The sequence below is a fragment of the Labeo rohita genome, chromosome 13 (assembly GCF_022985175.1).
Source record: "Labeo rohita strain BAU-BD-2019 chromosome 13, IGBB_LRoh.1.0, whole genome shotgun sequence".
Lineage (NCBI taxonomy): Eukaryota > Metazoa > Chordata > Actinopteri > Cypriniformes > Cyprinidae > Labeo > Labeo rohita.
The window spans coordinates 25490951-25509985 of NC_066881.1; the positions used below are offsets into that span (position 1 = coordinate 25490951).

Sequence of the window (19035 nt, forward strand, 5' to 3'; positions counted from 1 at the left end):
ATGACCATGGGCGTCGCTAGGCCAAAATGACTGCTCAGCCCCCCCTAAAATTTTGCGATTAGATCCATAAACTGTACACCAATTCATGCGGCAAACTTGGATCGGCTCCTCCCATCTTTCAGCGCGTTTTTCTTTTTCAATCCGCAGACCACAGAGTGAGAAACAAGGTGAGAACAAGGTGTGTGTTTATCATAGATTGTTATAATATCTGCATCTGTGCGGTTCTTTGTCATAAAAGGAGCAATCGGTTCCCCATCTACTGTAGTTCTCACTGTTCACCCCTATCACACCACAGATGACTTTATAAAACGATCATGTTTCCATTTTCATTTGAAAATGTAACGTCCAATGTAATGCATATTCCAATGCGTGTGCAATAAGGTTTGCATACTTAAGGAAATAGGGCTGTAATGCAAACCTTAATTTTGTATATATTATAATACCCTCATTGGGGGCTGAGCCCCCCCTAAAATGAAAATCCTAGAATCGCCTCTAAGACAGAAATAATACTAGGTAGTTGAACAGAAGCTGCTGTGAAGCTATTTCTCACCTAAACATGGTCACGTGATGTCACGATTTACAGGCTCCGCCTACGACTGTTGACGGACACTGCCGTATTAGCTGAGACCCCGCCCTTCACGCTATCCAAGTAAGAAATGTCTTCTTATTAAAGATATAGACGTTATTCAGTCCAGAGCAGTGAGTGATTTTATGCTTTTATTTTATTGTTTGTTTCATATTAACAGCGTAGATAGCAGTATATTACACTGCTGTCACTTAATACACAGATGTAATATAAACATGCGATTTCTTTCCAACCTGTTTACCTTCACAGACATAACCGACTATGTTTTTGTAACTTATGCATGTTTTTAACAGAGTAAACTTGTTTGTGAAAGAGAACTTAGTTTAGTACTCACATGCCGTGTGACAGCCGCTTTCTGTTTGCGTGTTTTGGATGTGTGCGCTCAGAAAACCCTATATCAGAAGTTTAAACTGATATGGCTTTAAAACGCATGATTTCTGTGCAATAGACATGATAATCAAAACCAAACACGTTTTTGGGCAGAGTATCTGAGGAATGAGCTGTAAAGGCACAGCCCTGTTTGGGAAAAGGGGGCGAGGAGCCGTAGCTCATTTGTATTTAAAGAGACATGCACGAAAACAGCATATTTCCGCTTTCACTCAAAATAGGCATTTTCAAAATGATATAATAAATGATCTGTGGTGTATTTTGAGCTGAAACTTCACAGACACATTCTAGAGACACCTGAGACCTATATTACATCTTGTAAGAAATGTCCTTCAAGTAACCTTGAGGTCTCCTGGATGTTTATTAAGAACTAAATGATCCCTAATAACAATAAAGTTCAACTGGTTAATGCATCAGGGTTCCTGAATTATCCATTTTTTAATTTTTTAATTTAATTTATTAATCTAACACCTATATCCACACACATTTACAAAAATAGCACTAAAGGAATCAGTTTTTTTGTCTCTCCATTACACTTTTTTCCTTTCTCTGTGTGTATGTATAATGACTTTAATAGTTCTGTAATCAGTGCTGTAATTTTCTGTTGCTGAGGATGAATGAGACGGTGAACAAACAAGCTTTGATTAAGTGTGTGTGTTCTGAGATGAAAATATCGACCTATAATGAGAAGCTGGATGTGTAAATAAGCCCGTAATTTATGCTCGAATGTGTCTGCGAGTAGGGTTGGGGGTAGAGGGGGGATGTGTCTTGATGCACATTATTAACCTGTAATTTGTGCAGCGTCGTCAGCTCTAGGCTTTTCAACACGTCTGCTTCATGATAACACACATAGACGTGTCAAACGCACAAAGGAATTCGTTTAATCCGTTCGCCACATTTTCTCTCTCGCTGTTCTTTCCTGGAAGCTTCGATTCAACAGTTCAGTGTAAATCTATTGCACATCAGCGCTAGCAACAGCTGATGGTACCCTGGCAACAGATAGCAGACGGCTCTCTCCTCCCTGCGTTCTGTGAGGTAATGGGATCGTGGGATGTAGGTGTCGATATTCAGACGAAAACTCCCCTGTCATTGGCTCATTCACAGCTATTCCATCATCGCACACATGTGAACGCAGAGATCTTTTTCTCTAACACACACACACACACATAGAGAGTGGGGTGATATTTTGGTTGGCAATTCTGTGATAATGTGATTCAGTTCTGATGATCTTCTCTTTAAACATACTCATTTGGGACATGTGGTAGGGGTGTTGCAAGTTTGTGCTCTATGAGATATTAATCAGACACAGATGCAGCAGAACCCATCTCCTGTCTCTCCCTCTCCTTCTTTTCTCATGTGTCTCTCACTCTATTCTGTCTGTCATTCTCTCCTCACCTGACTCACCCCTTTTCTTTCTGTCTTTCTTCACCTGCCTCACCCATCTCTGCTTATTTGTCACACACTTTCTGCTTGTCTATTTCTCCTCATTTTTATTACCATCTCTTGTCTGTCTCACATCTTTTTTCCTTTACCACCTACCAAAACAAAGCCTCCGTGTTAATGGCACATGAATGTCTGACAAAAATGTTAGTTAACAAAATATTAACAAAATATTTTTCAATAACAAAGACAAGAATTAAACAATTTTAATTAAATTACTGTTGAGGAAAATTAAATACAGCAAAAAATTAGTACTAACAATGTTTTCAAAGAAAACATTTAGAAATTTAAAAAAAAGTATGATTGTGTCAAATGAGCTAATCATTGACAATGTGAAAATGAAAAGGTGCCCATAGTTTTTTTTAAACATCTTTTTGCTTGTTTTTTTTTCCACAAATTTTGCATTTCTTTTTTCAACCACTAAATTTGATTAATTACATTTATTTATTTTATTTTATTTTATATTATTTTCAAATATTTTGTTAATTATTTTTAAATAATATTTTTGACAAAAATGTTGCTAAAATTAAGAAAAAAAAACAATTTATATATATATAAAAAAACATTGTTGACTCACAGCTAAGTTTTCCTGCATTTCTTACTCTATTCTTCATCTTTTTATTCTTAATGTCAATACACATTTAAATAAATATAAAATTACAAATATTTTTTTGCATTTAATTTTTTCAACCACTAAATTAAGTAAACTGGTCTAAAATCATTAAATATGGCCATATTTTTCTTTGTCAAAAGAGTATTTTCAAATATTTTTAAAATTACATTTTTTTGTCTTTTTTGTAGAATATTTTTTGTTCAAAGACTATAAATGTGACTGAAAAAAGGGGAAAAAAACAATGTTGACCATCTTCCTTTCTCCTCACTATCTCCTCTCTTTTTTCATCGTTTACCTGTCTCTCTCTCTAACTTTCTCCAGTCTCACAGCCTTCCTGTCTGTCTACCCCCTTTTTCTTTTTTTAATTGTCAGTACTAAATGTCTAAATGTCAATACGTTTAAATACATATAAAATTACAAATACTGTGCATTTAATTTTTTTCAATCACTACATTATGTAAAATGGACTAAAATCATTAAATATGACTACATTTAATGATTTTTTTTGTCAAGAGAATAACATTTTTAAAATATTTTATAATTAAAATTGTAAATATTTTTAAATATTTTATAAGACATTTTCTGTGTTTTTTATAATAATTTTGGTGAAAAGACAGAAAATATGACTAAAACAAAGAAAAAAAACAACTATTTATAAAAACATTTATAACAAACATTTATATAAAAAAAAAAAAAAAATGTAAAATGAACGTTGACCCTTTCCTGTCAAACCATTCTGGTTTTTCTCTCCTCACTATTTCCTGTCTTTTTCATCGCTCACCTGTCTCTCTCCAACTTTCTCCAATTTCACAGCTTTCCTGCCTGTCTTACCCCCTTCTTCTTCTTTTTTTTTTGTTAAATGTCAATACGTTTAAATAAAAATAAATACAATTAATTTTTTCAACCACTAAATTAGTAAATAAATGGACTAAAATTATTAAAAATTAATACATTTAATGAATTTTCTGTCAAAAGATTTATTTATTTTTAATTTTAATTTATTTATTTTAATTAGACATTTCTTGTCTTTTATCATAATATTTTTCGTCAGAAGACAAGAAATATGACTACAACATCAACCAACAGTGTAAACTTAACAGTGTTGACCCTCTCCCTCTCCCTGTTTTTCTCTGCTCACTATTTCCCATCTTTTTCATTGTTTACCTGTCTCTCTCTAACTTTCTCCTGTCTCACAGCTTTCCTGTCTGTCTCACCCGCTTTTTCACAACCGTCTCTACCGCCACATTTTTATATTTATCCGGTTGGTGCATAAGAGGGTTCAATGCCAAAGAAACCACCCTGTATTTAAATGTATAAAGCTGAGAACGTTTCTTTAGATCCCTCAACCGCTCTCACATATTTTGCAGCGACAGCACAGGATCAGCATTTCTAAAGTCATGTTTTGATGTAGGACAAGTGATGTGTCTTCTATTACAGGTTCAGTGTCAAAAACACCTACAACCCATTTGATACAATGTTTTATCTGTCTGCAAAAGACGACTTGCGCTAGTGAATCTACAGCGTGAATCATACCAGCGCAAACAGTGTACAAAAATAAAACACTCTGGTTCTTTCAAGCAAATCAAAAACCCTTATGCGTGAGTCAGATGGGTTGTTAAATTTTAGGAATAAAAAATGAAAGGAAAATTATAAGTGTTTGGAAAGGCATGAAGATGAGTAATTAAAGAGTTGTTTCAGATGAACAACTCCTTCGATCTGACTCATTCACTGAACTACTAGAATTTATGACTGAATCATCAAAGATCCGTAATTATTAGGACGAATCAGACCTGGAACCAGCACTATATAAAAATCCGACAATGCATTTTACCATGGAAACAACTTAGAATGTTCATATTTTGCTTATTATTGGCTGTCAAACAAATTATAGTTACAGATGTACATATATCTGACTTTGAGGAACATTTTCCCCCTGGATTTCTCTGAATATCAAAATGTAATCCTATTCGAATCCACGTTGGCATTGAAATAAAGAAATATCTACTGAATAATTAATAAACTGCTTGTTTACAAGCACACAAGTGAGAAGACAAGCCAACATGTTGTTTTTGTGGGCTTAGGTAAGTTAATAAGTAGGTTGTTTAATGTTGTCCAGGCGAGATGAGAGCTCAAACAGAGAGGACCAGCTGTTCTTCATCTCTCATTCTTTCTGAAGGGTATAATACTGGGACAAGGACACATGCATACATGCATGCAAACACACACACACACACACATACACTGCACCGTAGCACTTCGGTGTACGTGCTGGTAGCATTGACCACGTCTGCCTGATTTATGGAGAGATATTGAAAGACACACTTCACTTCTTGAGGTGTGTGTGTGTGTATTCATTTCTCAGACTTTTGAGATCCCACACTGGCGTTTAAGGTCAATGTATACTGAAACTCCAAAGGAGTGGGTGAAAAACCAACACTGCTTGCTAATCCTTCACATTGTTTCCTAAACAGTCATCTCCAGACATTCAGGAAACGATATAAAAACTGGAAGACAAAGACAGAAACGTTGCCATTTTTAAAGCAATACAAAAACGTCATCGCAGCATTTCTTGTGTGAGTCGGAGATGAGTCAGTATGAGAGCAGTGCCCTGTGGGTCTTCATTGAATTCATGTGCTTTGAGTCAAAGTCCCTTTAAGGCAAGTCGGTCCGCTAGGCCGCCATGCCGCTGGGTAGCTATTTTTTATTTAGGCAATCGGCATCCTTTCTACTTGAATCGTGTAATCTCAGAAGCTGTTGGCTAACCTTATGCTTCAGTAATGTATACAAGAAATAAAATCTGACAAAACCGGTTTTAAAATGTTGCTTTTTCATTCATTTTTCTATGAGGAGTCCATTACTGGCTCTACTTGAAACTGTGGGGTCATCCAAGGTGACCTCTACCGGCAGCATCCATTCATAGAGCCAAAAAATTAGCATAATTATAGTCAAAATACAGTAAAAAGCAGATATACACCATTATTCAAAAGTTTGGAATAATTAAGTTAATTTTAACTTGTTTGAAATAAGCCTCTTAAAGTCCACAGGGGTACATTTATTTGATCAAACACAGTAAAACAGTAATACTGTGAAATATTGATGCAATTAGCAATAAGCCCCAAGAAGCCGTGGTTTACAGTGAATTTTTAAGAGTTAATGGGCATTGTTAGGACGTTGAAGCGGAGTGCCTAAAACCCCCTTAGCTGTTATAAATTCACTGTAAACCATGGTTTCACAAGGCTTATTGCTTTTATAAAATGGTTATTCAATACTGTATATGTAGTAAGGTTTCACAAAACTAAATAAAGCAAATAAAATGTAATGATATTAATAAAAACATTATTCTTCCGCCAAAAAAATAGTTCATCAGACACAGTTGTGGTTGCAACAAAGTGGTTGCCGAGCAACACAGATGTAAACAAAGGTGTATGTTTGTAAAGTAATTTACAACAGCTTTGAGCACGGCTCAACAAATCAGAATTGTTTTAGAATGTTTTAGAATTTAGAATGTAATTAATTCCTGTGATGTCATATTCCAGTTTTCAGTGTCAAATGATACATCAGAAATCAATCTAATATGCTGATTTGGTGCTTAAGAAACATTTCTTATTATTACCAATGTTGAAAACAGCTGTACTGCTTAATATTTTTGTGGAAACGCGATATTTTTAGAAGAAATAGGGAAAAAAAGCATTTACGGTCACGTTTGATCAATTCAATGCATCCTTGCTGAATAAAATTCATTTCTTTAAAAAAAAGTCTTATTGACACCAAACCTTTGAAAGATATTGTGTGTGAATGTACTATATGTGACCCTGAGCCACAAAACCAGTCTTAAGTCGCTGGGGTATATTTGTAGCAATAGCCAAAAATACATTGTATGGGTCAAAATTATTGATTTTTCTTTTATGCCAAAGATCATTAGGAAATGAAGTAAAGATCATGTTCCATGAAGATATTTTGTAAAATTCCTACTGTAAATATATCAAAACTTAATTTTTGATTAGTAATATGCATTGCTAAGAACTTCATTAGGACACTTTTAAAGGCGATTTTCTCAACTTTTTTGCACCCTCAGATTCCATATTTTCCAGATTTTATCTCGGCCAAATGTTGTATTACAGCAAACCATACATCAACGAAAAGCTTATTTATTCAGCTTTCAGACGATTAATGATTAATTTTTGAAAAATTGACCCTTACGACTGGTTTTGTGGTCCAGGGTCACATATGGTGAATCTCAAATAACATGAAGACATAAAACATGACTTGATAAAAAGCCACTGAATGAATGGAAATGAATTAGAAATGAGTGAATAGATTAAATGAACAGTAAAAGAGGACGTTGGTCACAGGATGTGATCTTTCCGTGGGTACACTGTGTGTGTTTTACCTTTCTGAAGGCTCATGTCCACCATGCGTGGTTCTGCTAGCTCCAGATAGAAGTTTTTGTTTTTTTCATACTCCTCATCGTCGATGATTTTAACCTGTATGGTTTTACTGAGAGAGGAAGAGAGAGAGAAAAACAACATCAGGGGTCACTGATCAAGAGAGGGGTCAGTGGGCTGTTCTGAGGTCAGAGGTCAAATAGGTCATGCAAACACACTATATCATCTTTCTATGATTCATTCCCCTAGCTGTCTTGTACAATCAGTCATGTTAACTGCAAGATGAAACAGTGGTATATGGGTTTCAGGTAAATCCAAACTATTTGTAGCACTGTTACAAATAATACATTTATAATAAAATTATTAATAATATTAGTATTAAAAATAAAGTTAGTATTTGAATTATATTTCTCAATAGTGAGGCTGTAACACTGCTAATTGAAATCATGTAGTTTTACAGTTGCAAAGTTGTTTTATTAAGTAGTTTTATTTCAGCAGTCGAATCTTGAATTAACGATGCAATCGAGAACTAGAATTAACGATGGCCAATTTGCAGATGAATCACACTTTCGGGTGAACAGTCAACTGAAACAAAACCAATGCAAATGCACTCCATCAATTTACAGCTATAAAGAAGGTCTTTAGTTTTATCAACTGCTTGTTACAGAAATTAAAACGTATTAAGACCTAAGATACTTAAGATTAATGTTACAAATATTTATATTTCAAATAAAAGCCTCTTAGTAACATCTTATTCCTCGAAGAATTCTGAAAAAAAAAAAAAAAAGCAAAATGTTTCTTGAGCACAAAGCATATTAGATGATTTCTGAAGGATCATGTGATCATGTTTACACTGAAGACTAGAGTAATGATGATGGAAAGTCAGATTTGCCATCACAGGAATAAATTACATTTTAAAATATTAAAATGGAAAACACATAATAATTCACAATATTACTGTTTCACTGATTTTTATTATTATCAAATACATGCAGCATTTATGGAGACTTCTTTCAGAAACATTAAAAAATGTTACTGACACCAAACTTTGAATGGTAGTATATGTGCACCACCAGTCAACAGTAAGATGTTTAATGTTTTTTAAAGTCTCTTCTGTTCATCAAGCCTGCATTTATTTGATTCAAAGTACAGCAAAAGTTCAATTTTGAAATATTTTTACTATTTAAAATAACTGTTTATGTAATTTATTCCTGTGATTTCAAAGTTGAATTTTAGCATCATTACTCCAGTCACATGATCTTTCAGAAATCATTCTAATATTCTGATTTTCTGCTTTTTTTTATGATGTTGAATTTTTTCAGTTTTCATAGATGAATAGTAAGTTCAGAAGAACAGCATTTATCTGAAACAGAAATCTTTTGTAACATTATAAATGTCTGCATCATCACTTTTGATCAATTTAAAGCATCCTTGCTAAATAAAAGTATTAATTTCTATAATTTCTTACCCAAAAAGAAAAAATATATACAGACTCCAAGCTTTTGAAATTTAGCTTTGAAATCACAGGAAAAAAATTACATTTTAAAATATAGTAAAAAAGAAAATAGTTATTTTAAATAGTAAAAATATTTCAGAATTTTACTGTTTTTGCTGTACGCTGGATCAAATAAATGCAGGCTTGGTGAGCAGAAGAGATTTCTTTAAAAAACATTCAAAATTTTACTGTTCAAAAACTTTTGACTGGTTGTGTACATAGATAAAAACAGCCTTCAGGTTTTTCAGTAAGCATGTATTAGATGAAATTATACGAAGACTTATAAAGTATCCTAAATGTAGCAAGCTAATTATCTAAAGGCTAGCCTTCACCTTACTTTAGCTAATTTCCCTATGGAGTAGTTGACAGTTAGCAGCACAGCGGTAGCCCAACATTGACAAATTGTTGATCAGCCTACATGAGTGTTTATTTAAAGAATCAATCTCTTAACACCTCTTATCTGTAACATCCATTTCTCTCTCACACTCCTGTCACTCTTTCATTGCTAAATTCTCAGCATGTGTGTGTGTATTTATAACTCAGCATGTGATTGATGTTGACCTGGTTTCTCTGTGACTGTGAGTAACACCTGTTTCAGCTGTGTTTCAATGAGAGTTTCTGTGTGTGTGTGTGTGTGTGTGTGTGTGTGTGTGTTTGTGCATGTTCGACCTGTGAACATCCCCCTCCCTCCATTCGGATCAGTTACTCACAGTACAGCTGTCCGCAGACCCACGCCGCTTCAACTCTCTCTAATATGTCTTTCAGTCTAACATACTCATGTTCTCATTCCCTTCTGCTCTGCCCTGTTTCCCCTCCATTAGCGGACACATTATACTCCAACGTCCTCTCAGCCTGTCTCACTCACTCTCACACAGCGAAGAGAGACAACATGCACACACAAAGAGACACTGTGACAGGAGACTAGGGCTGCGTGTTTGGTCTGTGATCTGATGTAGGTCATTCCTACCATGCAGTACATTTTCTAGTCTCCATCATATATGTCTTAAAGGAACTGTACAATTAGCTGTATTTTCAGAAGTCATTACTCCAGTCTTCAGTGTCACATGATCCTTCAGAAATCATTCTAATATGCTGATTTGGTGCTCATGAAACCTTTCTTAATATCATCAATGTTGAAAACAGCTGTGTAGCTTAATATTTTTGTGATACATTTTTTTTCCAGGATTCCTTCATGAATAAAAAGTTCAAAAGAACATTTATTTAAAATAGAAATGTAAGTAACAATGTAAGCATTTACTGTTACTTTTCAATTTATTACATCCTTGCTGAATGAAAGTATTAAGAAAAAACATATAATAAAGAAGGTCTGTGTGACTTATATTCCATCATTTAAAGTCTTATAATAGCTTATTGTAAGAAAGTAATGACAGAAGTTGTTTTTAACGTAATGATTATAAAATATTTTTTATATCAAAATGTCACAATTAAGTTAAACTTTCACTTTCCATCTTTTAGAATATTACAGTGCTTTTTGTCATAATTTGTTCCAAAATGTTTCTGTATAACTAAGAGTAATTTTAAAAAATGTAGAAAATTTGGTTTGCAAAGAGTCATCCTGATGTCATCCTGAAAACAAAAAAGCATTTAATACACAAATTTCTATCATACACCCCAGTTTTCTGTTCATATAAGTTACTAAATCCTTTCAAAACAGTCGGTAATGACATTATCTTCAAAGACATTACATTACATCTTGTTTTTTATAAAATTACAGAATCACTATGATACCAGGAAAACAAATCAAATATATATATATATATACACATAATACCAGTCAAAAGATTTTTTTTTTTGTTTTTTAAAAAGTCTCTTCTGCTCACCAAGCCTGCATTCATTTGATCCAAAGCACAGCAAAAACAGTACAATATTGAAATATTTTTGCTATTTAAAGTAACTGTTTTCTATTTGAATATATTTTAAAATGCAATTTATTCCCGTGGTTTTTAAGCTGAATTTTTAGCATCATTACTCCAGTCACATGATCCTTCAGAAATCATTCTAATATCTGATTTGCTGCTCAAAAAACATTTTATTATTATTATTATTATGTTGAAAACAGCTGAGTAGAATTTTTCAGGATTCTTTGATGAATAGAATGCTTTAGAAATAGAAATAGAAATAGAAATAGAAATAGAAATCTTTTGTAGCATTAAAAATGTCTTTATCATCACTTTTGATCAATTTAAAACATCCCTGCTAAATACAAATATTTATTCCTATAATATACATATATATACTGACTCCAAGCTTTTGAATGGTATAGTGCATAATGTTACAAAAGCTTTTTATTTTAGATAATTGCTGATCTTTGGATCTTTCTATTCATTAAAGAATCCTGAAAAAATGTACTCAACTGTTTTAAATATTGATAGTAATAAAATAAAAAATGTTTCTTGATCAGCAAATCAGCATATTAGAATGATTTCTGAAGATTAGAATGTGACACAGAAGACTGGAGTAATGGTGCTGAAAATTCAGCTTTGAAATCACAGGTATAAATTACATTTTAAAATATATTCAAATAGAAAAGTTATTTTAAATAGTACAAATATTTAAAAATTTTACTGTTTTGTTTTTTTCTGTTGTGAGCAGAAGAGACTTCTTCAAAAAAACAAAAAACAAAAAAAAAAACATTTATTTAAATACAAAGTAAAAAAAAAATGCTGCATAAAAGGAATGACACACGTGCTATGGTTAACAATCTCACAACCATTTGCCTGGACCAAGAGACATGTGAATGTGTGTGTGTTTGAATGTGCATGCTAAGTAAAGGATTTACAGTAAACAAGATTTATTCCTGTACAGTGGAAAAAAAATCCCTACAGTGACTGTTCCACCTGCTCTAGTGACTCGGCAGACTGCCTGAGCTTACCACAAATGAATCTAAACCTTGCACATGCTCAAAATCAGCAAAGACAACATTGCTCTTCTGTTCTTTTCCCATTCTGGGAGCTAAATGGAATCTTAAGCCTGAAATACACTTTCACGGGCCGCTGCATTCCGAAATGTGATCTAGGATGACCAGACGTCCCGTTTACCCGAGACAATCTCAGTTTCGCTGGCACTAAAAAGCATAAATACCTCCATGTTTCAGCTTTCTACCATCTCTGGCATTGCTCGTGACTCTCAACAGAATCACACTGCAGAACTGTTTCATTGCCATTGCAAGCTGGTTTGCCGATACCTTAATTCTAGAACATCTATCAGCAAATCTGCTTGGAATGTATCTGGTTGCCATAACAACTCCAGGCGCTTACTGCTGCTTTTGCTCCCTGCCATGCTACAAAGTACAAACTACTAGAATGTTGGTTCTTGTGGCGTTCTCAGTGCATATTTGCTGAATTCCACCACGATATGCAACCACTATTTGACATGCTTTCAGATATCACATCCATCAATTTCCACCATCTCCTTCTGGTCCTCATGGCATCATCAAAACTAAAAAAACACATTCCCACTGCCCACATGTTCACACTGCCCAACAGGCTTTTCCCACTTAGAAACCTGTTAGAAAGAGAATCTGTGATTCCACTTTAAGACAGTCTAGTAAACAGCATCCTAAAAACCCAAAGCAAACAACATCAACTTAAATTCATTCATTGCATCATGATATTTGAGGTTTGTTGTTTCTATCTGTTGTTTCACTTTAGCCAAGGTTATTATCATTTTGTTGCACTGACAAAATACAAACAATGTATTTCTTAGTAGACCTGACTACTAATGTCATCACATGGGAGAAATATTAGAGATTGTTGCTTTGTTCACACTGCCCCGATCCTTCGGCACTTATTTTATACACTCATTTTGCTAGTAGTTAAACTAGAGGAACCTATGTAGTCAATATATGATATATTTACCTTAGATAAAGTCAGCACAACACCAGGAGAAAATATAGTAGTTGTCATAGTGGAAAGAAAGGATGAAAAACATCCAAGTCCATTCATCTTGTCATGGTGTGGGCTTTGTGAGGAACATGCATTTACATTCATGCATATCCAGATTTCAAGACCACTTAGTCGTGCACTCAATCATACATAGTGAACATCACATGTGAGTGGAAATAAATGAAATCAGACACAGCTGTGCTCTATGTTACAGTCATATGGTTTCCTGAACGACACAAAAAACACACACTTGAAATATGACGACTACTTCGACTGAAAAAAAAATTTTTTTAAATATAATATCATACAAACTACATATAGAGTGTTTTCACGACGTGTCCTCAGTCGGCCATATTGGCAGCACTTAAACAATTCCACTAAACTAAACGGAACTCACAAATTTTCCTGATTATTTCTTGTTTATCTGATTACGTCATGTTTAGGCTGTACTAAGCGGTCAAACCAGGAAAAACATTTGGAGTACTATAGACTACCAAAAGTTATAAAAAATCAGGAAGAAGTGTGCAAAAAACATTTGTGGTTGGCCAAACTGAACGAGGACTTCCAGGGCAAGAATCTTGACAACATTTGTATTTGTTCTTATCTTTTCCAGTCAGGTGGGTGAAATATTAGGCTAATATCTTAATTAATACTGCTCATACTTCTCTTTACCACCTATTTATTAGTTTGTCAAAATATTGCGCCCTTTCCTGCTTACTAAGTCCTTCTCTATATGATTTAGCAGCTTCCACACATTTTTTTTCGTGGTTTAGATAGCATAAAATTATCAGAATAACGTATTTAGTATCAGTGTTGGGGAAAGTTACTTTTAAAAGTAATGCATTACAATTTTGCGTTACTCCCAGAAAAAGTAACTAATCACGTTACTTAGTTACTTTTTATGGAAAGTAATGCGTTACGCTACTTTTGCGTTACTTTTTAAATCTGGGCAGGGCTTGCTTCTTTGTTTTTAATGTAACTATTCTAATGTAAAAGCCTTTTTACACCAAAAGTGAAATGAATTCACCTCAGGCTGAAAGAAAGGTACATTTATGCAGGAGATCACTCTTCAGCTATAAAAAATGAAGCACAAATGTTAGTTTATCTAAAGTAATTTTTGCTTATTAGTATGGCTGAATTGCATCATCAAAGGTCGGCAGCAAAGACACTGGTTAATAAAATGGGATTAAATACATAAAGGATAATTGTTTTATTTAACATTTAATTATTGCAGGGTTGCGTCATATTCTGGGTTTGCATTTCACTGTTTTTAATCATTTTGAGGAAAACTGAATCTGTTTTTTGTGAGTGAGATGAATTAATGCATGTTCACAGTTAGTCTAGAATACAGTAACATCATGTTTACCCCCAATTTACTGACAGGAGACTTGTCAATCAATTAACAGGGAAAAAAGTAACTGGTGTTACTTATTTGAAAAGTAACTTTTTTGAAAAAGTAATATTATTACGTAACTCACGTTACTCCCAACACTGTTCAGTAGTACACTAACCGTGCAAATCCATGCTGTTGTTTAATATGGCCACACATCCGGGTCACTGACCAAATCGTGATGTAAGTGCAAATCATCTATATAGCAAATGCGGTGTGTAATGGCAAATTTTAAACCTTATATGCTTTTTGACTGCTTTTCAGATTACAACAACAACAAAAAAAACATAGGTTTCAGCTGCATACATCATAAAAGATAAGTTTTTACTCCCTGTCTGAACACAGCTTTACACCATGTCCTAACCCAAGCGTGATACAGCGACAAATGATAAAATCTTGCTCACGTTAATGAGAATTTGTGCCCTAAACAGCTGTGCCCATGATAAGTGGTGGGACATTTTGTGTTCGAATTTCCTAATTAATTTATTCGTACAAATCAAAACCTGAGATATTTCAGCACACACAGCGATCCACTCTCCTGCAGAGTTTAGCACCGTCTCTAATCATAGACACCTGAACCGGCTAATCAAGGGTTCAGCTGAAAATATGTGTTCAAATACAGTGGAGTCTAAACTCCTCAGGTTAGCAGATCTACAGAGAGGGAGAAAGTACAAAATGAAGGAAGAGAGGCTTTAAAAAAAAAAAAAGATGACACTACCGCTAACATTTATATATTCACCTACTCTTTAAACACAGACGTAAGTCTATGGGTGAGACTGGTTCATTAGCCACCAAATAATGGGAAGAATAACAACGTGCAGTAACCGGTAAAACTATTTGCACTACAAACCAGTGTGTTCATAATTAAAATAATACATTAAATGATAATAAGGTAAGACACACCAATTTGCAATATCAAGCAGCAAAACAAGTTGTTTTAGATAAAAATAGCTGAATGCGGATGACACCAGAAGCCAGACCCATAAAATTCACAAATGGCTGTGCCATAAGGTGGACAGTTATTTTGCTGTTTGTTTGATTATTTTTTATCCAATTTTATGTAAAAATACGAACTTCTGCCAGTCCAACTGAATAATGAGTCAAAAGTCACATGTTCAAATGGCATTTACTGTTGCTTTCGATTCATTTGTCACAATGAAAATGAAAGGTCAAGCTGAGAGCTTGGGATTGTGGGATACAGTATTCCATGCAATGTACTTTGTCATGTCTTTACATACAATGTCTTTGGCACATGACTTGTTTGCATGGAAAACCGAGATTACCTTCTGCAGAATGTGCAGCATGAAGTGTTATTTTATCACATGAAGCAGTGTTATTTTTGTATTATTTATACACCATTAAAGTATTTACTAATTGAATTATGTGTACTTTTACATTTTCAGTTTTCATTTTAGTGTTAGTAATTTTGTAAAACGCTTTCATTCTTTTTTTTATTCTATTTCTATTTATCTTTAATTTATCTTTTTTTTAGTTTTAGTAAAACTACACTCTAAAAAATGTTGGGTTAAATACAACCCTGTGTAAAATATGTCCAGCAACTGGGTTGTTTTGACCCAGCAGTTGGGTTAAATGTTTAACCCAACATTCTGGGGTAGTTTTATTTAGCTCAACTATTGTTTAAAAATTACTATATGGCTGGCTTAAAATGAAGCCAAAATAGGTTGTAAATTACAAATCAGACACATAATTACTAAGGCATCAGCAATAATTTATTAATAAGCAATTTAAAAATTGTTTATTATTTAATGATTATTTTTTTAACTTAATAAATGTTCATTTATTGAACATATGAATAAATGTTAATTTCCAACTTATTTTGGGTTCATTTTAATCAAGAAATATAGTCAATTTTTAAGCAATAGTTGCGTTAAAATTACCCAGAATGTTGGATTAAATGGGTCAAAACAACCCAATCACTGGGTTTGTCCATATTTAACGAAGCATTTTTAAAATGTGTATTATTCAAACTTAAACATATTATATTTCAGTTAGCTGCTAAGGCAACGTTTTTCATTTTTGCTTACGTTTTTCATGTTTTATGCATTTTATTTCAGCTTTATTTCAAGTAACAAAAAATTATTTTAATATAGTTTGGGCTTTTTGTTGCAGTTAACATTGTCATTTTTTATTTTAATTTTAGTTTAGTTTTAGTAATTTTATTACATGCTTTTAAATATTTCTATTTCTATTCTATTATTCAGTTTTCGTTTAAAGGGATAGTTTATCCAAAAATTAAAATTCAGTTTTTAATTACTCACCCTCATGTCATTTCAAACCTGCAAGACCTTTGTTCATCTTCGGAACACAAATTAAGATATTTTTGATAAAAATCCAAGAGACACATCCAAGGCCCATAAAAGTCATTATTTTTGTTTTCTTTGCACACAAAAAATATTCTTGTAGCTTCATAAAATTACGGTTGAACCACTGATGTCACATGGACTAGTTTAATGATGTCCTTACTACCATTCTGGGCCTTGAACGTGTTAGTGGCTGTCTATGCAGGGTCAGAAAGCCCTCGGATTTCATAAAAATATCTTAACTTGTGTTCTGAAGGTGAACGAAAGGTCTTACAGGTTTGAAATGACATGAGGGTGAATTGTTAATGACAGAATTTTCATTTTTGAGTGAACTATCCCTTTAAGTAAAACTAGTATTTAAAGTACGCTTCTTTAATTTAACTTTTTAATTTAACATTTTTATATAGTCATATATAGTCAATTTTATATAGTCAATTTTAAGTGTTTCATCTAAAATGATTATATATATATATATATATATATATTATTATTATTATTTTTTTTTTTTTTTTTTTCAGTTAACAACAACAGCACTGCTGAAGTGAATTATCATCAGGCCGTGAGCTGACTGATGGACATCAACTTCATTTTAAAACTAATCCAAACTTGCATACACACTCCCTCCCACGCGCGCCCTGTGTCAGTGGAGTAGTGTTGTGTGTCGGTGAGGCGTTCTGTGCATATTGGTTATGTTTATGCAGCATCTTTTCGTCTATATTCAGTAATTCAGACCTGCAGGCACAGAGACACTCTCGAGCATCATTACTGCACCAGAAATATGCAACTAAGAAAACCTCTGTCTCATCTGTGCACAACACACACAGATATCCAAATCAAGAGTGAGGAGGAAGGAGAGGGAGAGAGTCTATGTTCTCCCCAGTGTCACCCTGATTATATAAGAGACACGTGCTAAAAATAAACCCTGCAGTGAAAAGGGTGTGTGTGTGTGTGAGTGCATGCATGTCTGCACTGATGGGCAAATACACACACAACCAGAGATACACGTTCACAGACTAATTTGACTCAACGCAAACACAAACACACACTGCACACACACACACATGCCTGCGAGCTCGTGCTCTCTGTGGTTGCCAAGGAGACACAGCTTCCTTCAGCTGAAAAGGAGCAAAGCTCTGGCTCCACACACACTTCAGCCTTCCCAGATACTTTCTCGATTCGGTATGCTAACACACACAAAATGTCTATATAAGATAACTTACTCTTGTTAGTGTTGTTTCCTGGAGCTCACCTCAGGCAACACTCCACTGGCGGCTATTAACAATAGACCGGAACCTCGTACCCCAGGGTGGTCAGCGCTAGTGGCGCTAATAACATGCTTAGCTAGCTGCTAGCGTGACGCTGAGACTCAGATGGGGCCACTTCTGTACTCAACTGTGAGTATTACCCTCTGATTAACCTGCAACCTACCGGCAGGGTCCGTATTAACACTCGCTAAGTGCCAAACGCAAGTAAAAATTGGCTTTGGCAAACTAATAAAATGGTTACTTGCCAGTGGATGCAACTGCAGTGTGATACACGGTTTAAACGATTCACGATTGTAAGGATGATGTATAGTCTGTGATTCAAATCAAAACACATACAAGCTGACAGCAACTAAAGAAGTATCCAACATCCAACTTTTACTTTTTTTTTCTTAAAAATTCTAAGTTAAAATAGTCCATGTGACATTAGTCATTCAAATTGTTGAATAAAGTTATTTTTGTTTTCTTTGCACAAAAAAAAAATTCTTGTAGCTTCATAAAATTACGGTTAAACCACTAATGTCATATGGACTGTTTTAACAATGTCCTTACTTCCTTTCTGGGCCTTGAACATGTCAGTTGTGTTGCTGTCTATGCAGGGTCAGAAAGCTCTCGGATTTCAGCAAAAATATCTTAATTTGTGTTCAGAAGATGACCAAAGGTCAAAAACGACATGAGGATAAGTAATTAATGACAGAATTTTCATTCTTGGGTGAACTGTCACTTCAACTGAACTGCGACTAGAAAAACATATTTAGGAGCACCAGTGTGACTGACCCGATCAGCATATTTCTGTTTGCGCTAAGACGAGCTTCAAAGGTTTCTATGTGTTTTTGCAGCACTGAGTAATGTATCACAGACATATCTCACAAATCACTTCATCAACGAAGTGTAGACAGAGATTAATTGTGCAGGCTAGGATCACGATAAACTAAAACGAGTAACAGCTTTTAATGATCATTAAAAGGAGAAACTAGTGAGAATCTAGTGAGTCAATGAATCAATTACCCATTCAGACAGTCACTTGCTTCATTCCTGAATGAATCAGCCGTTCGAATGAATCAAATGAATGAACGATTCAGTGATAAACTCAGTGACTTGCTGCCACCTAATGGCAGTTTTTGTTTTATTTTCAGTTATCTTTTTAGTTATTTAAAGGGGTCATCTGATGCAAACTTCACTTTTACATGTTGTTTGAACACGAATGTGTGTTGGCAGTTCATGTACAAATCTACCCTATAATGATAAAAA

The 19035-nt window shown here is 34.1% G+C and overlaps 2 protein-coding genes across 5 annotated transcripts in view; one reads left to right on the forward strand and one right to left on the reverse strand.

The window, feature by feature from the left end:
* Window positions 1-19035, forward strand: part of gmfb (glia maturation factor, beta) — a 373066-nt gene that overhangs the window by 139047 nt on the left and 214984 nt on the right. The window lies entirely within an intron of this gene.
* slc8a3 (solute carrier family 8 member 3) overlaps window positions 1-19035 on the reverse strand; it is a 55871-nt gene that overhangs the window by 8344 nt on the left and 28492 nt on the right. For 3 of the 4 annotated variants that reach the window (XM_051126927.1, XM_051126926.1, XM_051126925.1), the window contains exon 3: window positions 7417-7523. In XM_051126927.1, coding sequence (XP_050982884.1) covers window positions 7417-7523 — 107 coding nt within the window. Of the gene's footprint in view, window positions 1-7416; window positions 7524-17742; window positions 17820-19035 lie in introns of those variants that run through there. The other variant, XM_051126928.1, reaches the window with a different exon arrangement.